This window comes from Anthonomus grandis, chromosome 4, assembly GCF_022605725.1.
Source record: "Anthonomus grandis grandis chromosome 4, icAntGran1.3, whole genome shotgun sequence".
Classification (NCBI taxonomy): Eukaryota; Metazoa; Arthropoda; class Insecta; order Coleoptera; family Curculionidae; genus Anthonomus; species Anthonomus grandis.
Window position 1 is genome coordinate 17981593 of NC_065549.1, and position 23918 is coordinate 18005510.

At 32.5% G+C, this 23918-nt stretch overlaps 1 protein-coding gene and 1 long non-coding RNA gene across 4 annotated transcripts in view; both read right to left on the reverse strand.

Annotated features, from left to right (window-relative positions):
* Window positions 1-1981: 1981 nt before the first annotated feature.
* The window catches only part of LOC126735471 (uncharacterized), a 33926-nt gene continuing 11989 nt past the window's right edge, over window positions 1982-23918 (reverse strand). For 2 of the 3 annotated variants that reach the window (XM_050439468.1, XM_050439467.1), the window contains exons 4-5: window positions 3243-3479; window positions 1982-3191 (exon numbers count right to left, since the gene is read on the reverse strand). In XM_050439468.1, coding sequence (XP_050295425.1) covers window positions 2756-3191; window positions 3243-3479 — 673 coding nt within the window. In that variant the 3' untranslated portion in view covers window positions 1982-2755. The remainder of the gene's footprint in view (window positions 3192-3242; window positions 3480-23918) is intronic. The other variant, XM_050439469.1, reaches the window with a different exon arrangement.
* Window positions 5376-12627, reverse strand: LOC126735475 (uncharacterized). Its single transcript, XR_007660419.1, has 3 exons — window positions 11829-12627; window positions 5831-6068; window positions 5376-5770 (listed from the first exon to the last, which is right to left on the reverse strand). It is a non-coding gene; the product is annotated as an uncharacterized LOC126735475 (long non-coding RNA).

The following is a 23918-nucleotide window of genomic DNA, read 5'->3' on the forward strand; positions in this document are numbered from 1 at the left end:
ATCTGCAAAATAGGACACACTTTGTCAAGGATAATGGGCTTTCCTTAGATCAAGGTGTACTTATTATATTGGTATTCGCCTAGGTTCTGTCTTTGGGGCCTTTTTGTTTTTAGTATATGCGACCTACGATGTGTTGAACTGAGAGCAAAATTTACCTTATTCGCAGATAATAGTGTAATAGCTGTGTCAACCGGGTCATTAAAAAGTACTTTGTCCCAAGTAAAGGAGGTACTCGAAAAGGTTGAGAAGTGGTTTTGTTTAAAAACGCTCCTCAACAATAACAAGACAAATAAGATTTTTTTCAAACTTAGGAATACTGATGGGGTGAATTAAATTAAAAACGTATAATGACTGTTCCATCAATGTATAGACGATGGTCAATCGAAAACATAACGAGAGACATTACACAGTGGGAAAGAACTTCTAATTTTTTTCAAATAGGAATGAAGGTCAAATGATACTTTGTTGAAAAGTGCTTTTCATTTCCTATACGTTTCAGTAAATTTTTGAAAATAGATCCATTCTTTTGCAAAATATGGAGCTTTGAAATACGAGTTATACATTTAACGAAAAATGCAGAAATCAATTTAATTTCATTTTAAAAGTTACCATATTAATTCTTAGTCAATTAAATTCTCAAACTGCTGACCGCCAACCTCAATTCAGCGACATAGGTTATTTTCTAACCGTTCTTGTATAATATTATGAAAATTTGTGGTGTCATTTTGCTACATAGGTCAATGATTCCTGTTTACAGATATTCCAATGTGATAGGGGGAATAACAGAATAGACCTAAAATCCTATCATATTTAAAAAAGGAGATAAATCTTCCTGATCCGCGATTCAAAACAAGATAATATTGAAACAGCTACTATTTCTTTTAAAGATAAGAGTAATAACAAAGATCATGGCAATGTTTTTCCATTCAAATTAATAAATATTATTATGAAAATGTAAATACGTTCATTATTTTCCTAGTTCTTGTACTATTTTTATTAGTATTGTGTAGTTAAAGTTGATTCGTAGGGTTTCTTTAGGATTCTACTTACGTTTGGTTTATCATTTTTATCTATAGTGTTTAGTAATTCATCTTGTTCGAGAGCCCCATTTTGGCCCCAATTTAGGTTATTTAGGTTATATTATTGTAAATCCCTGTAGTTCAAATTTTCTAGAATTTGTATACTTGCTTGCTTTGACTGTCAGTATTCTCCTAAATTTATTGATCTCTTTCGGCAAAAACAATGAAGATAATTCTAAATATTTCGAAACTGTTCCATCGGATTTTAAAAAGGACGCGTGACAATTCATTCATTTTTTAATTGTTTAGTCAGTTTTTACCTTGGAAACAATTAAACGACAGTCAAGGCGAGTTAGGTTAGTGTTTTTGACGTTGACAATAAAAGTGTGTTCCCGAATTTCGTTACAATATACTCGAAATTATTGGTTAACATCGTATAAAAAAGTTTTTTTTAATTAAGTATCATTTGACATTTATCAGTAAAAGATCAAATTGCAAGGAATGCGAGTTGAAGAAATAAGAGAAAATATTGAAAATTTTCTAAACAACTACTTTTGACCCGCATATTAAGACATTTTACTTCATGCACTCTCCTAATACTGTTTTTCAATAAATTTTACGAGGTAATGTCAATTTTTGTTATTTTTTGTTTATTTTATTTTTAATCTCAAGAATTATAAACAATAAATCATATATTTTATCTTTCCCAGATATAAATGAAAACAGTTGTTTTTTTTTAAGTTGGAAAATGTATTATCAGTGTTATCAGTTATTTAATGTGAATCCTAAAGACGTTCTACATGTTGCAATGATTGCATTAATGGTATGACAAAAATGTCGTGCATCTCATAATTTTCTGAAATATACTCTAGGAAATGGTATATGGCTTGAAATATTGTAAATGTCTGTTGATAATAAAACATATTAGTTTACTTTTGACAAAATAAAAGAAAATGCTAAAATGTGGTGAAAAAATTTATATTTTATAAGGTTGCATATCATTGTATCTAGCGTTGTATATCATGTTTCTAAAAGTCAGATTAGATTCAATTGGGTATATTAAAATATCGCACATTATATAAATTTGCGTAGTATGGTCCATACCCAGCAAGATTTCTTCTCGCTAGGTAACCCACACATCCATGAGAACTTCATATGTTTTGTAATGTATAATTTTCGATATTAATGTGTGGGTTTTAATATACATTTTTATATTGCTTACTTTTTAATATGTACCTAACATAAACGTAGAAAAATCCTAGCTGACCCGACGTTAACATATTTGGTTGAGTGTCCAGGTAAAGTACATCATAACTTTTCTCCTTTTATTTACATCGTCCTCTTCCACCCGGTATTTCTTATGACTCTGTTCTTGGGTTATCATGGTGATGAGGCTGACGAGCAGTAATACGTAACAGCAATTTACCATTTACTGACCAAACCTCTCTGATATTCTTCTTATTTTTACTCTTCTTATTTACCAATCCTCATTATTTCTAATATTTTTGTATTCTATTACCATGCTCAAGGGAGAGTGTTTTTGTTCATATATATATATAAGAGATTATCTTTGAAAATTCTACTTAAACTTTATAGTTTAATAAACTTTATAGTTTTATTTATCTATTGGTCCCCTACATATACTTAAATACCTTTCGGAAAAAACTTAAATTTTTTTTTCTACATTTATTCCAAAAAAATATTGTTTTCTTCATAAAAATATTTTTTCTTTAATTTCAGTGTTGTCCTATAATGTTAACTTTGGCATGTTGCTCTCCCCACTTTTTTCTGGCAATGAAGTTTCCTTTTTTCGCTTCCGCGAGGGCATATCTTTCTAGCCTATTTAAAGAATTCCTAATAAATGAAAATCGCAACAAATAAATCACAATTAGTATCACATAAATCTTAAATTTTTCGCCAAAAGTTAACTTTTTAAAATCCTGATTAGCAAAGCTGATTGATGACCGGCTGTTTTTTAGACTAACCTCTAAATAAAACATAAAAGCATTAAGATTAAGAAAGGGATTAAAAGCTTTTAAGCCATTTGTTAAATAAGAGCACATTTCCCATGTATTAGCATGTCGTTTTTCTACTTCTGGCAGAATAACCTTGGAAATTATTTCATTACAGATGGCCCGTGTCTCATCCACCGACTCTCTGCATATGTTAAACCTAGAAATACCATCGTAAAATATATTTTATTATCGTTTTAATAAGACTTACTCATCTTTAATTCCCAAGACGTACCCAATAACCCTCCAAACATGAACAAAACACTTCAGCTCTTCCTCGTTTACGTCATACACTCCCAAAAATCGATTCCTGGTTAGTATAAGACCCATAAAACCAAATTGAGTAAGCGCCATGTCTTTTTGGTTTATTCGATATCCAAGCATCTTTGCTGATTTTTTACTGGCTGAATCGTGTTTTGATTTTACGTCTTTTATGGACTCCCAAAGTCTAAAATATAATAAAAGATCATTATAAAGAAAAGAGGAACTAAGGAAATAATCCAAGCAAAACTAATCCGATAAATAACCCAGCAAAGTGATATCAAAATGACTTTAAATATTTATACATTTATTTAAAAAAAACATTTTTAAAAGGGATATAGTCCAAGGGCAAGCATTATTTTACTATTATAAGTAATATCCCAAAGATTCTTTCTTCCGCTGCCAGAAAGCACAATGCTCTGCTTCTATTTAACCCAATTTTAAACTTTGCCTATGATGTTTTTATGTATCAAGAAAATTCAAATGCACAAAAATTTAATATCAAGAGTGTTACAAAATGCGGTGCAAATATTTTAAGAGGGTATTGTAGGACTTAAAATAAGACTTTTTTTCCTATAAATATGTGTCCTAAAACACACTACCCTGAGGGAGTATGTTTTAGGATAAATTTAATATATTAATAATAGGTTTAAATTTAAAAATCTAGCTACAGCCCGCGCAAATTGCATGAAGAAAATCGATTTTTTAGTATCGTAACTAGAATTATGCATCAATTCTTCTAAAAATTTGCATGTCCCCATTTTTTGAATGCTCTTTTTATTTTCCTTCTCAAAAATGGAGTAAATCCAATTTTAGAGGAGGATGCAGGGGAGCTTAGACCCGTATCTTATGTTTCCTACAAGAAATTTAGAAATCTAGCGACACCATCTAGTTAGCAATGAAAAAAATATAAATTTTTTGTCTCCTGCATTTTTTCGATATAATTAAGCGTTTTCGAGAAAATCGCTGATAAACGAAAGGGAGTATTATTAAACCCAATTAATCTATTAAATTAGAAAAAATGAAGTGGGCAGTCACTGTTTTATTTCTGGTCAAATCAAGTTAATTTTATCCAAAAATGCAAAAATCGATAATTTCAGATTTTTTCATGGGTAATTAGATGGAGTTTTACATTTTCAAATTTCTTATTAGAACCATAACATATGGTTCTAATAAGATAATAATTCTAAAGAATTCTTATTAGAACTCAAACGGATAAGCCTCCCTGAATCCTTTCCTAAATTAGGTTTACACTATTTTTAGCACGTAAAAGAGGACACAAACCAGTTAGGGACTTGCAAATTTCCAAAATATTTGATGTATGACTGTAGTTAGTGTTCCTAATAATCGATTTTCTTCAAGCAATTTGCATGGGCTGTAGCTCTGAGGGAGTGCATATTAGGACACATGTTTTGGGGAAAAAAAAGTCTTATTTGACTTCAACAACACGCTTTTAAAATATTTGCATCGAATTTTGTAAATATATACAGTGTGGCCTAAATTGGGTGTATATGTATGGGTATCTTGGAAACTATAAGAGATAGAAAATTGAAAAGATTTTTTTTTTTTTTCCGATTTTGAAATATTTGAAAAAAATCAAAAAGTTGCATTTTTGAAAAAGGGCTGTATTTTTTTTATTTCAGCGTATTTTTAAAATCTGTAAAAACATTGTTAGGACAACTTTGTTAGGAGAATGCATGTCTGAATTCAGTTTTTGTTTTCGACGTTTCGGCTCTGAGATTCCATCCTCAACTTCTTTTTTTCTTATAGCGGCCATTTTGTTTTTTTCCTAAATTAAAAAGATCTTTTTTTCCTTTTAAAATGATGCGTAACACTTTATAAAAATATTTTATGTTCAAAAAAATAAATAGTTTATTTTTCGCTGAGTTCGCCATGACTTTTATTGGCACTTTGTCGTACATACCATTATTATTAACTTACTAACTTGCTAACTTGTACTTTTACGTAATTTCTAGATAAAACAATTAACTAATTGTAACAATAATATTAAATTAAACTATTCAAAATGATCGCCATTTTTGTTAAAACCTTTTTCACCTTTCTTTAACATACTTCTAGTTACCTTACGCAGGGTTTTTCTATTTATATTATTTAAGACATTCCAAACCCTGTCCTCTAGTTGTTCGAGAGTCGTAGGAGATTCAAACTCGTAAACTTCATTTTTAACATATCCCAAAAGATAAAAATCCAGAGGCGTAATATCTGGAGACCTAGCTGGCCAATTTACAGCACCGCGGTTCGCGATAAGCTTATTGTTAAAAGCTTGTGTTAACAAGTTTTGAACGTCCCGAGTATTATGCGCGGGACATCCGTCCTGTTGAAACCACACATCACTTTATATTTGTTCTTCAGGTATTTTAGCTCTCACGGCAGGTATTATCTGCTCTTTCAAAAGATTTAAATATCTTTGACCTGTCAGTGTTTGATTATAAATAAAGGGCTCAATACGGTGATTATCTAAAAACATTTATAGCATTTTACTTGAAAATAATTTTGTGGAGTGGGTAATTAACTTACCGTATATATCACAACATACATTAAATCCAAATCTTACTTGTAGCCTACGTTCAGCCACTTCATAAGGATTCTCAGCAGCCCAAAAATGACGGATTATCCCTGTTGAATACACCGCAGTTGCTAAAAAACGTCTCGTTGGTCCAAATAATTTTCCTGTTGGAATTAGGTATTTCTTGAAATTGCCTTATAAACCAGTTTGAAAATTCTAATCGTCTTGAGTAGTCTGTATCTCTTTAACCTTAAACAATAGTAGGCTTATATGCACGATATTTATGTTTTTAAGGACTCTTTGAATGGTAGTATATTCATATTATTATGAAAATGTAAATACGTTAATTATTCTGCTAGTTTTTGTACAATTTTATTAGTATTGTGTAGTTAAAGTTGATTCGTAGGGTTTCTTTAGGGTTCTACTTACGTTTGGTTTATTATTTTCATCTATAGTGTTTAGTTTTTAGGTAGTTCATCTTGTTTGAGAGCCCCATTTTGGCCCCAATTTAGGTTATTTAGGTTATATTATTGTAAATCCCTGTAGTTCTAATTTTCTAGAATTTGTATACTTGCTTGCTTTGACTGTCAGTATTCTCCTAAAATTATTGGTCTCTTTGGGCAAAAACAATGAAGATAATTCTAAATATTTCGAAACTGTTCCATCGGGTTTTAAAAAGGACGCGCTTCGTGACAAATCATTCAGTTTTAATTGTTTAGTCAGTTTTTACCTTGGAAACAATTAAACGACAGTCAAAGCGAGTTAGGTTAGTGCTTTTGACGTTGACAATAAAAGTGTGTTCCCGAATTTCGTTACAATTGGTGTCAGAAGTAAAGGATATTTGGAAGCTCATTTTAGTGGATGCCTTTAACAAGAAGTCAAGCCAAGATGGAGACCGAGAAATTGATGGAGCTGCTATTAAGGAAGTTTGACGAGCAAAAAGTAGAACAAGAAGAACGAGACCGTAAACAGAAGGAAGAACAAGAACAACGAGACCGTAAACAGAAGGAAGAACAAGAAGAACGAGACCGCAAACAAGAAGAACGAGACCGTAAACAGAAGGAAGAACAAGAACAACGAGACCGTAAACAGAAGGAAGAACAAGAAGAACGAGACCGTAAACAGAAGAAAGAACAAGAAGAACGAGACCGTAAACAGAAGGTAGAACAAGAAGAACGAGACCGTAAACTGAAGGAAGAACAAGAAGAACGAGACCGCAAACAAGAAGAGCGAGACAAGAAACAGGAAGATTTACTAAAGACAATTAAATCTGACCTGAAGAAGGAAAATGAAGACCTGATAAAGACCATGAAAGATGACCTAAAGAAAGAAAATGAAGACCTGATTCGAACCATGAAAGATGACTTACTTAATTTAAAAAATAATCTTAAAAAGGAGCAGGAGGAACGAGACAGAAAACAAGAGGAACGAGTTTTACAACTTAAAGAAGATCTGGAGAAGAATCAGAAACAATTAATGACTAACTTTGAAGCAACAGTAGAAGAAGAATTGGGGCAAGTACAAAAAAAGATCCAAGAACTAGAGATGAAAGTAAAACGGACTCCTCTTCATCCCGATCCTGGAATGCAAACAATGATGAAAGTAAAGCCACCAAAATTCGACGGCAAAGAAGCTTGGAGTACCTATTTGAATCAATTTGAGGCCGCTGCTAGGGGAAATCGCTGGGATAACGAAGAAAAGGCAATCAATCTTAAGCTAAGCCTTAGAGGAGAAGCTACAGAAATATTAAGAATGGTGCCATCTGAGGATCAGCTCAATTTCGACGTACTGGTGCGTACCTTAGAGATGAGATACGGTGAAGCCCATCTACAACAAGTGTACCAGGCTCAATTGAAATCTAGAAGACAACAACCCGAGGAAGGACTCCAACAGTTTGAGGCCGATGTTGCTCGATTAGTAAATCTGGCTTACCCTTCAGCCCCAACAGAGTTCCGAGAACAAATTTCTATAAATTGTTTTATTGACGGAGTTCGAGATCCAGATACTAACCACGCTCTAAGGATGGCTCATCATAAAAGTATATCAGAAGCTTTGGCCCATGGACTAGAGTATGAGGCAGCTTTTCAAGCAACTAGAAGGCAGACACGAATAAGACAAATCAGAACTTCGGAAAGTGATCTCGAAGACCGCCTAAAGAAGCTTGAATCATTATTAGCGAGGAAACCTAAAAGACCATTGCAATGCTGGAATTGCAATGAGGAGGGGCACCTTAAACGTCAATGCCCCAAGCCTTTAAGAGATCCAAGGAACCAGGAAAACTTCAACTAGTCAGCTTTATGGGGCGCAAGCTGGCTGGGTGCTACCAAGCCCCACGTATAAGACTAAACCGGCTGCCACATCCTGGAGAGAGCTTGGTAGTACCGGGAAAAATATGCGGCCGTGAATGTGAGATGGTAGTGGATACAGGATCAAGTCATACTATCGTGAAGCCGAACATCGTAGCACACTGTAGGCTCTCAGCACCACCCAATTTAATTCTGGAGTCTGCAAATGGAAAAAGGATCCCGATTCTTGGATTGCACGAAGCTACAGTCACCATTGGCTTAACAACATTCCAACAGCCAGTACTAGTGGCAGAAATCATGGATGATGTCATATTAGGATTAGATGTTATGAATGCTCAGCAGTTTAAAATGGATGTATATAACCGGATATTGACGACGAGAAATGAAGAGATTTTTATGCACCACCTATATGAAGATAAAGTAAATACCAGAGTCGTTAAGTTATTCAAGGATGTTACTATACCAGGAAATTCAGAGGTGGTGGTTTATGCTACAACTGGAGGAAAAGAGGGAGAAACTGTTTTGATTGAGCCCATGGAAAAATGCAAACTATATGGTCAAGGAATTTTTCCAGCCAAGACGTTAACTACGCAGAAGAAATCTACTATTTTGGTTCGAATGGTAAATTTAAAAGAATATGATCAACACCTGAAACAAGGAGAGAACATTGGCGTATGCTCTGAAGTAGTGGCAGTCATGAAAAATGCTGATAGAAGTCGTTATTCAAACAGACCTTTTCCTGTATGTTTACAAAACCTATTTGAAGAATCTTCTGCCAATTTAACCATGGACCAGTGTAGTAAATTGCGACGTCTTCTTGAAGAAAATCAAGATGTGTTTTCCTTGCACGATAAAGACCTGGGAAGAACTGATTTGGTGCAGCATCGAATTAACACTGGAGACAATGCTCCGATTAAACAAGCACCTCGAAGAATTCCGATAGCTAAACAAGGAGAAGTTTCCTCAATGCTTCAAGAAATGAGGACACAAGGAGTGATAGAGCCTTCTCAGAGTCCTTGGACATCTCCAGTTGTGCTAGTGAAGAAAAAGGATGGATCCACTAGATTTTGTGTAGACTATCGGCGACTGAATGATATTACCAAGAAAGACAGTTATCCCCTACCAAGAATTGACGACACCCTGGACACGCTATCAGGTTCACAATGGTTCTCAACACTCGATCTAAAGAGTGGATACTGGCAGGTAAAGATGCACCCAGAAGATAAGGAAAAGACCGCATTCTCGACTGGAACAGGACTTTGGCAGTTTACAGTAATGCCCTTTGGACTCTGCAATGCTCCAGCTACCTTTGAGAGACTTATGGACACAGTTTTACGTGGAATGACTTGGGAATCATGTTTAGTTTATCTGGATGACGTTATCATACTGGGGAAAACATTTGAAGATCATTTGAAGAATATTCAAAAGGTATTTGTTAAACTGCGAGAGGCCAACCTGAAGCTAAGTCCTAAAAAATGTTGCTTATTTCAAAAAGAAGTTCGATACCTTGGCCATGTAATATCAGAAAAAGGTGTCAAGACTGATCCAGATAAAGTAGAGGCGATCGAAAAATGGCCACGACCCACTGACAAACACCAGTTAAGAAGCTTTCTGGGCCTTTGTACCTATTACAGAAGATTTGTAAGAAATTTCGCTAATCTTGCAAAGCCTCTACATAAGCTCACGGAGGACAAAGTGGTATTTAGTTGGTCAACAGACTGTGAAGAAGCATTTCAACAGTTAAAGAGAGCACTATGCACATCTCCAATTTTAACATATCCGATTCCTGGACAAACTTTTATTTTGGATACCGATGCGAGTAATGTTGGAATTGGGGCCGTTCTATCACAAAAATATGAAGATGGCGAGCAAGTAATAGCTTATTTCAGTAAAACATTATCAAAACCAGAAAGAAACTATTGTGTCACTAGACGAGAGCTATTGTCAGCAGTAAAAGCTATTGAACATTTCCATAAATATTTGTATGGTCAACGATTTATCCTTAGAACCGACCATGCTTCGTTGAAATGGCTGTTTCAGTTTAAAAACCCCGAAGGACAAATAGCAAGGTGGCTTCAACGATTACAAGAGTATGACTTTACAATAGAACATAGGAAAGGCGCATATCACCAAAATGCCGATGCTTTATCGAGAAGACCCTGTATTGAAACATGTCAACATTGTTTTAAAAAGGAATCAAAACAGCATCCAGAGATATTTACTTGTAATCGTATTGGCCTTCACAGTTCTAAAGAGTGGGATGTAGCTAGTTTAATCCAAGATCAGTGTGATGACCCAGTATTTGGTCTTATTTACGAACTGAAATCTCGAGAAATTTCAAAACCAGAATGGAAAGACATTTCTGACAAATCTCCAGAACTTAAAGCTTATTGGTCTCAATGGAATTCATTGGTTATAAAAGATGGATTATTAAAAAGAGTCTGGGAGAGCGTAGATGGAAAAGAAAAGACATATCTGACAGTCCTTCCTCGAAAACGTATTCCGGAAGTCCTTGAAGCTGTTCATGGCGGTGTCGGCGGAGGACATTTTGGAGTTAGTAAGACCTTGGCAAAAGTGAGAGAACGGTTTTACTGGCTGAACAGTCATCAAGATGTTGAACGCTGGTGCCGACAGTGTGAGCAGTGTTCGTCAAGCAAGGGCCCAAAAACCCGGACAAGAGGAAAGATGATGCAGTATCTTGTTGGTGCACCTTTTGAACGAATTGCCATAGACGTAGCAGGACCCTTTCCTACTAGTAGCTCCGGAAACCGATATGCTCTTGTTGTTATGGATTACTTTAGTAAGTGGCCCGAGGTTTATCCGATTCCAAACCAAGAAGCAACGACAGTAGCTGAAGTGCTGTTCCAGAACTGGATTTGTCGATTTGGTGTACCCAGAGAGATACATTCAGACCAAGGAAGGAACTTTGAGTCACAAATATTCCAACAAGTATGCCAGTTGCTGGGAATCAATAAGACCCGTACAACCCCACTACACCCTCAGTCTGATGGAATGGTTGAAAGATTTAACCGGACACTTGAAACCTATTTAAGGATGGTAGTAAACTCTAAGCAAACCGACTGGGATACCTGTATACAACCATTCCTATTGGCATATCGTTCTTCTATCCACAAGTCAACTGGAAAAAGCCCGGCAAAAGTTGTCTACGGTGATGAACTTCGTTTACCTTTGGACATTATTACTGGAAGACCCCATAAGTCTGAAACCCTGGAGGAGTACGTCGACCATTTACAAGAGCGTTTACAAATTGTTCACGAACAAGCACGGGATAAACTTCATCTAGAAAGTAACAGAATGAAATCACGTTATGACATAAAGGCAAATTCTACCGGTTTTAATCCTGGGGATAAAGTCTGGTTATACAATCCACGGAGGACGAAGGGCAAGTCACCAAAGCTCCAGAAGGATTGGGAAGGTCCATTCAATGTGGTCACCAGAATCAACGACGTGGTGTACCGTATCCAGCGACATCCGACAGCGAAGATGAAAATTGTAAACATCGTCCGGCTAGCGCCCTATCATGACTCAGGTGGTCCCATGTTTGATCGGGACGATCAAAATTGAGAGGGGAGCAGTATTATGAAAATGTAAATACGTTAATTATTCTGCTAGTTTTTGTACAATTTTATTAGTATTGTGTAGTTAAAGTTGATTCGTAGGGTTTCTTTAGGGTTCTACTTACGTTTGGTTTATTATTTTCATCTATAGTGTTTAGTTTTTAGGTAGTTCATCTTGTTTGAGAGCCCCATTTTGGCCCCAATTTAGGTTATTTAGGTTATATTATTGTAAATCCCTGTAGTTCTAATTTTCTAGAATTTGTATACTTGCTTGCTTTGACTGTCAGTATTCTCCTAAAATTATTGGTCTCTTTGGGCAAAAACAATGAAGATAATTCTAAATATTTCGAAACTGTTCCATCGGGTTTTAAAAAGGACGCGCTTCGTGACAAATCATTCAGTTTTAATTGTTTAGTCAGTTTTTACCTTGGAAACAATTAAACGACAGTCAAAGCGAGTTAGGTTAGTGCTTTTGACGTTGACAATAAAAGTGTGTTCCCGAATTTCGTTACAATATCTATATATAGTATATCATATAAAGTTGCAGCTTTTCGGGTTGATGTTTTCGGGTTTGTATTAAAATGGTCTAAAATGTGTTCATCGCGAGCTTCATTGTCCCTTTGATAATTTTCTAGCGTTAGTATTTTAAAACTTCATGAGTTTTAAGGTTCATGACAAGTCTAGCGAATAGTCTTGGACCTGGCTGTTGTCTTTCAGGATACAGTTCCAAATATCTGGCGACTGCAAGATTTGCATTCCTATTATATGTAATATAACATTCCAATATGTCAAATTTTTCTTCTTTTTTCGGAAAAAAATTTTTCGGAAATTAAAAATTTAAACAAAACTCACTAAATACAAATGAAAACAACTAGATATAAAAAAACTGTTTAACACTAATAAGAACAAGAACAAAAAATTAACAAGATAAGAACTACTAAACGATAAAAAGTAAAATCAAATAAATAATATTTTGCAGAATTGTCAGTAAATGGCGCTAAATCATTAAACAATAATAATTGTTTATATGACAAATGGCCTCCGTAGTCATGGTCAACTCCGCGAAAAATGAACTTTGTAACTTTTTGACATAAGAATGAAATATTTTCATAAAGTGTTATACATCATTTTATAGGGAAAAAAAGATTTTCTTAATTTAACAAAAAAAAACAAAATGGCCGCCATAATAAAAAAAGAAGTTAAGGATGGAATCTCAGAACCGAAACGTCGAAAATGGAAACTGAATTCAGGTATGTGTTATCTTTAAAAAGTTGTCCTTATAATGTTTTTACAGGTATTAAAAATACGTTGAAATAAAAAAAATACAGGTTTTCTTCGAAAATGCAACTTTTTGATGTTTTCCAAATATTTCAAAATCCGAAAAAGATAAAATCGTTCTAAAAGCGGCACTAAATTCGTAACTAAATGCCCTACAATGTTTCCCATTTAACCAATTTTCTGTCTCTTATAGTTTCCAAGATACCCATACATGTACACCCAATTTGGGCCATACTGTATAAATAATCTAAAATATTTTCTTTTCATTCAAAAAAATATAATTTTTAACGGAAATTCAAGCAATATTATTAACAAATCCATTGTTATTTTGAATATTATTTTGAACATCCGCATTTATAGCGCTTTTTTTTATTTTTAAATCGCCTTTTTAGCGGACTTAAGAATCTACTACTATTCATCTGCGGTAACTGTAACCGCGACGAAAGGGGGAAGAAGGTTATAAATACTGTAAAAAACCCATTTCGGAGATTTGGTCTCGAGGCATTTTCAGTGGCGGACACATCAATTAAAAAAATATTGGATATTTTACCTGTTTCTTTAATTTTTATAACCAAGAATAAAAGGAATTGATGCAATTGCAATTCATGTTGACTCAGAAAATTTCTTCTTAACACATGAAATTTTTTTTGTAACACGATTTGAAGTATTTTTTTTTATTTTCATCATAAAACAAAAAAATTAAACAAAACAAGTAAAGTTATACATATAGTAATCTTACTTAAATTTATACTAATAAACAATAAACATAAAAAAATCGTTATTGTTTTTTAGTCAGAATCAGGCTCTAGCATCTCTTTCATCATCATCCACTTTTATAATTAATTTTTCAGTGATTTCCTCCATTATCTGGTCAGTTTCCCAATACTTATTCGCTATATCAATAACATGTCTGGCGTTATTTTTCCAGTGATTGAAACTGACAGCCTCGATACCTTTTATACAATGAATCTAATAATTTGATAGATGATAAATCACCAGTATTATGATTTCTTAAATATCGGTTTACTTCGGCCCACACTAATTCTACAGGGTTTAATTCGCACATGTAGGGTGGTCTTCTTAGTGGAATATGTCATGTTCTTTCAATAAATTGTCTATTTTATAATTTTAGTTGGTCGTATTAGGCTAATGCACATATAATAAATCGTAAAGCTCAAATTTTCTTTTTGATTCATCAAAATTAATTTTGTTGTTTTTGAGCCAATATCTTATATTCTGTATAAAATTTCCCAATAATTCTGTTTACGCCAAAATCAGCCTCATTATTTTTTTCCAGTACTGATAATCTCTCCTGGAGTCGATAAAGGCTCTATAGGGTCAAAGTTTAGTATAATTTTAATAGGTTCAACGTTAGTATTCTTTTCTAATTTTAGTTATAGTGGATCGTCCTATTCCACAATACAAGGCTGCTCGTTCTGTTTTATTTTTTAAGGGTAGCTTAAAAGCATTATTGGACTTTCCTCATCACAAATTCTTTTGCAATAACCTCACGAGTCTAACATTTCAAAACTTTATTTTTTGAACGTTCCATATTGCTGATAAAGAAACTACGATACTGCACAAAAACTAATATACACACCAAAAAAATTAACGCAATATCACAAGATTATCAATAAATGAAAAATGAAACAGATACTTGCATACTTTTAGAAAAAGATGGACGGTTCTAAAACAAAAGATATGTACCTATAAAGGTAGAAGGCTACAATGGCAGGTTCTAATAAAATAAGCGATTAATAATCCTGACTTTTGGGGAACGTGGATGCAAAAGAAAGGGGATAAGGTTTACCGCAAAAACTTTTTTTTATAGATGTTCTATGTTCGGTAATGTAAAACATGTAAAGAGAAATAGTATACTTACAAATAATACAAAACTTAAATTAGACTAAACTTCAATATTACTTAAACGTATTATATATTATAATTATTGCAAAAACAATGAAGTTTCCACAATAAAAATGTTTCTTAAATTTTAGTTTTTTTATTCTACATCTTTGGTGATAACCTAAATTTTACATTAAATTGACTGCTTCTTTCTGTATTTATTGATAGTTGACTATTTTATTTTTATGTGAATTCTTAATTTCATATACTCGTAATGTCTCATGTAATGACGATTGTATAGTGTATACTACTTGTTGTTCCAAATGAAATATAACAGGTTCACAGAACTAAATGTATATAGTAACAGAACACTATTAAATGAGGTACAACACTTCTAATTTTAAATTATTATCATATATTATTCCATTGTATTTATGAAATAAATTTCAATTTGAAAATAATTCATATGTATTTCACTAATTTTTGCTGCGTGATTTCATTAATTCACGAACATATATTAAATTTTGGGCAGGTGTATTGGATTTGGGAGTCTCTAATTATCAATAATTAATATTGTATTAAATATGTTTTATCAGTAAAATTCCTATACGGTTTATTTTTTATGGTTTTTTTATTTTCTAAAAAGAATAAAGTACAAGACTATTTTTTCGTATAATAGAAGAAAAAAGTTAAATTGAAACATTCTATTATTTTTAACTATTAAGCACATTTCTGTTTTTATCCTTATAGCTTTATCTAAATGGAATAAAAATGTTAAATAAATAAAGAATACACCAATTTCCAAAAAAAAATTATTAACTACTGGTCAATGCTTGCTGATGAAGCCCCTCATTCTGAGTGTTTTCCTATTATTTTTTATCAATTTAACTATGTATTTTCAAAATATAAATAAGAAAAAATCATTACCAAATATTATCAATTAAATTTTTTCTTTAATAAACTTTATTACTGAACTTAAAGCAGTTTACAAAACTGATAACAAGTCCTTCATTAGGAATATTTTAACATTTAAATTAAATAGTCAGTTAAGTATACATGATAATATAAGCTTAGATAAACTATAAAAAAAAATTTACACTTTCAATATTTATCCCTTTAACCCACAAATCAACCCCAAAACAAAAAATACCAAAACTATATAAATTTTCTCCAATATAAAACTTTAGTTTCAACAAAATAGGTCATTCAGACACAGCATTTAATTCCGCCAAATGTTTTTTTAGTTTTTTTATAAACACACTAGTTTTTTTTATATTCACAATAAATGGTGGAAGTTCGTTATAGCACCTTATTGACTGGCTAATTACAACATTTCTCCGCTTGTGAGTCCTTGATCTTGTTAGATAAACACATTGTCTTGCCCTCGTTAAATAATTGTGAAAGTCACTACTCTTATTTAAAGTTACCTTAGTTTTAAGTTCATTATTTATAATTTTTTTTAATAACTTACATCGCTCAAAACTTATTATCTGTTCAACTTTTAAAAATTGGTATGTTTTATATAATTGAGCATTAGGAAACAACCTAGGTAAATTATAAAGGTATTTTATAGCCCGATTTTGTAGTTTGAAGCTTCTTCACCAGAGTTTTCGTTGTTGATCCCCAAATAGTACCCATGTATTGCAAATGTGAGTTAAACAACGCATTATACACCGCTCTTTTTATTTCATCAGATAAATAACCCGCACATCTTTTGATAGCACCACAAGCACTGGACAGTTTCTTTTGTACATGACAGACGTGATTTTTGTAATTTAATTCTTCATCAATATACAGTCCAAGGTATTTGTAGCAGTCAACTTTTTTAATTAGATTATTGTTTATTTTAATGTCTGTTTCACTTATTTTTTTATTTTTATTCCTAAACACCATATATACAGTTTTGTTTACATTTTTTTTTAATTATTCCTTAATAATAACACATTTGTTTCCTTGACTAATGTTTTGAGACACTCACCGACAAACAGCAAAACGGTATCATCAGCAAAAGTTATGTATCTACAGTTAAGGGTGGCTTTTGACAGACTGTGCACGTAAATAAGGTAGAGCAGCGGACCTAGGACAGATCCCTGTGGTACACCCATGATAGTCTCTTTGGTTTTACTTTCTTTGTTGTTCACACTTATATACTGTTTACGTTTCACCAGATAAGATTCTATTAATTTATAGGCAACGCCTCTAAAGCCCATTGACAAGTTTCTTAAGCAGTATCTTAATATTAACCGTGTCGAAAGCTTTTTGAAGATCAATGAACACTGCTAACACATGACATTTCTCATCCAGAGCTTTTGTTATATGATCCTGTAGTTCAATCACTGCCGCCTCCGTATTGCTAGATATCTGGAATCCATATTGTTGTGGATTAAATTTAAAAGTTTTTTCTATAAATTTTATTATCCTTCTTTTGATTAGTTTCCCGGCAATTTTAGACAGTGTTGAAATAAGAGCTATAGGCCTTTTATTTGTTGGTTCATATTGATTTCCTGCCTTATGAATGGGTATGATTTTTGTTACCTTTAAACACTCTGGATAACATCCATTACTAAGCATCTCATTCGACAAGCGAACCAGGATAGGTATTACCAAGGTCTTTACATTAATTATATCAGAGGTTGTAATTTCATCACTCCCAGGGGCTGCATTTTTTGTTAATTCATTTATAATTTCATTGATTTCTTCATCTGTACATGGTGTTAAAAAGATAGTTTTGTCTTGAGTCTCCTCCTCAAATATAGTGTCCAATCCTACCGCCATTTTTTCTTATTCAACTTTTTTCCCTATTTAATTTCCAACGTTTAGGAAGTAATCATTTAAGGGATCAGCAATTTCCTGGCTATCATATATTTTTTCATTGTTTATTTGTATGTATTTAATATCATTGTTCTCACTTCTGTTATATTTATTGTCTATAGTATTATTTATGACTTGCCATGATTTTCTTTTATCTCCACTTGCCTGTTCAATCTGGCCATTTACAAATTCATTTTTTAATTTTTTTTCTGAGGGATTCACACTGATTTTTCAAGTTTCTATATTCCTCCCTTATATTTATGTTGTTAGGATTTCTTTGTGCTTGTACGTATATTTTATCTCTCTGCTTAACTAATCGTAGAAATTCTTCATTGATCCAACATTTATTTCTACCCTTTATTGTTTTTATTACAGTTGATTCTTTTTTGGCTTCTTGTATTATTTTAATTAATGTTTCAAAATTATTTATTTCACTATTTTCTATTTTTTCTGTTAATAATATTTTAAAACGCTCAGACTTTACATGTTTAATTTCAATTTTTTGCTTTTGCGTATTATTTGTTGCTGCCATGTCAAGCTCTATTTTTTGTATTTTGTGATCATGTACATCATGAAGTATTCGACATTGCTATTTAAATTTAATATGTTAGTTATAGTGTGATCAATGAGTGTTGCAGTATTTACAGTTTCTCTTGTTGCTTCTGTACAGTTGATAAACTCAAAAGCATTTGCCAATTACCATGGCCTCATAATCCTTTTTTAAGTCACTGTCACCAAAAAGGTTAATGTTCATATCACCCACTATTATTGTCTTCTCTTTAACATCATTCATCGTTTGGACCAGATCATTGATGAACAATCTAGCGTCGGATGAGGGGGGCCGATAAACACTGATTATTTTAAGTTTAGGATTTACTAATTTTATTGTCAACCAGTCACAGCCATTCAAGGATTTATTTATTTCTACCTCATAATTTATGTGTGATTTAATATAAACCGATATACCTGCACCCCTTTTTTCTCTACAATTATGTTCTGGTTTATATCCTGGCTGGTATATATTATAAGGTTGTAAAAGTGAACTTCATTTTCATAAATCCAGTTCTCGGTGAATACTAATACATTTGGTTCCATATGTAATTTGACTAATGCTTCTATCTTCTCAAGTTTATTTCTAAGGCTTCTGATGTTTACATAGAGAATTTTTAAACCAAGTTCTGTAGACCAAGTAATTACATCTTTCTTATATTATATACATACATAGTACTTTTGTACGTAACTAAATCTATTTACATATTTAAGTCCTCTTGACAAAATATTCTTATTGGTTTGTCTACATCACTTTTTTTGATAAATATCTTACCATTCAAGCAGTATGCAGCTTTAAAATTTTTTCTTTTCTTATATTCCCTGGCCGCTTTAAATAGTTCTTGATTACATTTTGTCAGTTCATCATTAAAATAAATTTATTTGGCCCTCCAAATTTGCAATTTTTTGTATATATAGTTATAATAGCCTTTCTTTGCTGAAAAACTTTACATTTTACTTCCCTCGATTTACATTTTATTATAATAGGACTTTCGTCGTTTCGTGTTTTTATTCTATATGAAGTAACAATATCTTCAGGGTTTAAGTTTAGTCCCATAGAAGTTAACAGAATTTGGGTAATTTCATTCACTGATTTATTTTCCTGCACTTGAATTCCGGTCACTACGATGTTATTTTCTTTAATTAAATTATAACCTAATGTCAGTAATTACAGCTTAAAGAAAAAATTTAATAATTTTAATGTTTTAAGTAGGCACTTGCAGTATGTACCAGTGTGTAATAAAATCCTAAATATGAAATAAACATCTTAAAACCGAAATAATTAAAAAATCAAAGATTTTATTTCGGCAACTGTACAGCTGAATATACCAAAAAATAAGTGTCGAAAGTCTATACATTATCCCGGTAAGATTTTTATAAGTGCATTATCATAAAATGCTTGTACAGTTTATTTTTGATGGTTTCGTATTTCCCGATAAGAACATAGAACATAACAGAACATACTTAATATTATATAAGTATAATAAAGCGGTGCAGAGAAATTATACATATTATAAAATTGTTTCTCAATCCAATTCTTCTATATATTACTGCTATTTTTATGATAATTTTTATTCAAATTCATTGTCTTAACAAAAACAAACATTTAAGAAGCTAATTCTACTTTAATTTTAAACATTATTATTTTTATATAAAGAATATAAATATTTTTTCATAGTAAAAAGGAAAAGTTTTTACATTTTCGCTCTTTTTACGACAACGGTTTTTTTTTAACATCACAGCTTTACCCAATTGGCATGAAAATGTTAACTTAGTAAAGGATACTTTAATTAAATAAATATAATGTAATAAGAAATAAAATCCTAAATATGAAATTGTCATTGTCAAAAATTTGACAGCTGTCATTTTTTTTAATGTACAGAGTGATTTTGGAACTTTTAGATTTTAGGACCCCACTTGTATCTCCGTTATTATTAAACTGATTGAAAAAGTAAAACATGGTATTAATGAGGTTTTTTCCGTAGAACACGAATATATAATCTGTTTTGTTGTAATAATTTAGGATTGTAAGATAAAAAATACATTAATGCTTTTTTTAATGGAACAGCCTATATATATTTAAAAAGGAAAATCCGCTTTGTTTTCTCATTTTTAAAAATATATAACACTATGGACTTATTTTTAAAAATGACTAAATAAGAGAACATTTTCGTAATAATTACCTATTCTGTTATTTTAATAGTAGGCCATATTCGTGCATCTAAAAAAAGTTGTGTTTCTAGTTGGGCAGTGCAATTTGCATTTATTTAGATTCAGAATGGCAGCACGGAGAATATAGGAAATTTTTTAAAGAAAAAATGGTATGCTAGTCTGGCTACATAAGATTTCCCTCCAGGGAAAAAATTTATGTATTGTATGTACCTATTTTTTTTTAATCATTATATACTACTTATTAACGGGTTGCAATACCTCTTATAGTTATCTCGAAAGATGACAAACTTTTCCTGACAGGTTTTTAAAATTAAAAGAAAACTCAAGTAATCATGGCAGCTTTTCGAAACTAAGACTAAAAAATTATCAAAAAGAGATAAACTTCATAGTATAAACTATATTTTAACAATTTATAGAAACAATCTTAAGCTTCCTATATAAAAATAAGCAACCATAAATTATAAACCCCAAACAAAATAAATACCCTTATACCTAAATCTCAAAGAGAGAAAAAAAAAATAAACAATACAAACAGCAAAGTTAATTGGATAATCCCAAAAGCGCTATTAGAACTTCAGCACCAGAGCATACAAATAAATCACAATATTGTGAGACTCTATTAGCGTTATTGCACATTGCATACAGGGGTGAATATAAGGGTATATTCGTATTTGCCTTGGTACAGTAAAAGATTGTAGTATTACTAGAATTTTATCGTGCTACACAAAAATTTTATTTATCTAGCAATTCAGAACAGTCAATATCTCCACGCAGAATTCTATGCGTTAACACAACTGAGGCTTTGTTTCTCCTGAATTCAAGTGATTCCACGGAGAATCGAGTTAAAAGCAGATTTTGTGTCCATAAAGAACCATTACCATCGCCTCCTCTTAAGTAATGGGTAATTATTTTATGAAAATGTTTTCTTATTTGGTCATTTTTGAAAATAAGTGCATAGTGTTATATATTTTCAAAAGGAAAAACCAAGCGGCATGCAAACACCCTATACATCTGAACACCTACAAATAAGTCTAAATATTAGCCCGGTACGGGTTTTTGCAAATCGATTATTCTAAATATTAACCGATTTTAGGCGAATAACCAAAGAGTTTTGGTTTTTACCAATTTCCGATTGGTATTTACCAAAACGTTTAGGTGCTGTTGGTTTTTAAAAAGTGACGCCATCAATCTGCTGTCAAAGTTGTCACCAACATTAGCGATAAATTTTCGGTTAAATGGTTATTTGAAATGCCAACAGCACAGTTATTTTATCTTACGTACACTGCACAGTGGGGTCTCGAAAACCCCACTTGTTTTTTACGTTTAAATAACTATTATTCAATGTTTTTTTTTATGTGTGGATTACAGAACAAAAAACATTGTTTTATTATCAATAAATGTTTATTAAAAGAAAATTCATAGAAGTACAAAAATAAAAATAAAAAATATATGTAAGCAAGTGCCTTCTCTTGCACTTTTTACAAATATAAAGCTATAACAAAAAAATATAAATAAAATATCAACAAAATGTAACTAGTCTCTCAAAAAACCTTAAAAAAAACTAAAGGAAAACCTAAATTTTGTAACGAGAAAAGTATTTTGTTTTCTTAGCCAGGCACTTCAATTTTTGTTCTGACACTCATAACATAGTTCAGCCCTATGCTCCAAACAGTATGGTTTGTGGCACATTGCACAGGCAAAATTTGTTTTTCGATCTTTACCACGTGGACAAAAGCAGCATCTGATCTTTTTAGGCAAATTAACATCGAAACGTTCCCTTTGAGGTTCATCTACTCCTAATATTTCGCTTATTTTTAGACGTAGCAAGGTTTGCAAATTGTTAACTTGTAAGCGTTCCTTTAGGTGCGGTTCGATTAGTGCCAAGTTCTTTTAGAAATGTTTTTCTATTGTTTTTTCTTTCTTCTTTCCATTGAGGATTTGCAAGTTAAATAATACCATAGCATTTATTCCGGTAGCATCCAATATATTAAAAAACATTCTAAGAGGCCAGCGTCTGGTTTTCCGAGAAGTGGTGTAAGAGTAACACATCTGATCAAAGGTGTCTGTACCACCTTTGGTTTCATTATAGGAATGTATAAGGTTTGGTTTTCCAGTTACAGTACTAAGTGACGAATCAGGATGCAAAGTTGATAAAAGCAGTACCGTTTTATTTTCCTTTGGTGTGTATGAAACTAAGGTTTTGTTTCTGTCAAAAGCAAATAAGGATGTGCCTACATCTTTTTTCTGTATAAACTTCAGAGGTATTTCTCTTTTATTTTTTCGCAAAGTTCCAAGGATTGTTAGCTGATACTGTTCCAACATTTGTTCACTTAGAGGTATTGACGTGAACCAATTATCAATCGTAATGGTACGGTGAGTACCGTGTATTGGTTAAGAAAGTTTTCTAACATAATATGTAGGTACTGGCTCATTATTCTTAACATTAACTTTTGCAACGTATGGGATAGCATTGAGCACATAAAATGTTTTTGAATCGTTAATCATCATCACTTTCATTCCGTATTTATCTGGCTTGCTTGCCATGTATATGCGGAATGGACATTTTCCTCGAAAACTCACAAGCTGTTCATCAATGGTGCAGTTCTCATAGGGCGTATAGTATGATTTGCAGTTATTTATAAAAATATCCCATATTTGTCGAATATGAGTGAACTTGTTTACCAGTTTTCTAGCATTTCTGTCCATTTTATCGTCAAATCTTAGACAAAGAGCTATAAACCGAAATCTTTGCTGGGGCGTGGTTGCCCGAAATAGTCCATTGCCGTACTTTATTGACCAAAGTTCATCTAAACTACAATTTGAGACACGTAACGCACCAGCAAGATACAGTAGACCAATGAATGCCTTCAATTCTGTCGTATGAGTTATTTTTTTGTAACTCTGAGGCAAGCCGCTCTGACATTTCCTACGAATTTCCTGATTGGTATGCAATACAATTATGTCCAAAATCTCCTCGGTGAATAGCAAATTCCATGATTCGACAGGGCTGTGAACATTTCTTGCCTCTTTCTTTGGGCCGGGCAAATGTAAAACAATGTTGTCTCGTCTTGGACGTCCTTGGCGTGCTGGCGCCTGTGTGGTTCAACGATGCCAATTTTTTCCAAGTATACTGGTGACATTTATTTGTGACGTACTAGGGCTTCCTTGTTCTTCCTCTTCACCTTCACTTTGTTCATTATCGGTGTCAGACTGTTGTTCAAGAACATCGTTTTCTTCTTCATCTGATAAGCCTCCAAAAATATCTTCAATGATCTCGGTTTGCTCTTCATTTGTCCACAGATTTTCAGCTTCAAACTCTAACTCTTTTTCCGTTAACTTACGACGATTTTCTCTCTTAGAACTATCCATATTAGGAAATGACAAAAAAATCACCTCGAAACTTTAACAGTCGTTAACTGCACACTGGGGTCTGACGTACCCACAGATCCACTAATATCGTAATTGCAAAGTAATGGATTAACGTATTCGGCGTAGCGACTGGCTCTTAACGCGGTCGGCTCTCTACTAAATTTACGTGAAACGGTTGGTCAAAAAACGCA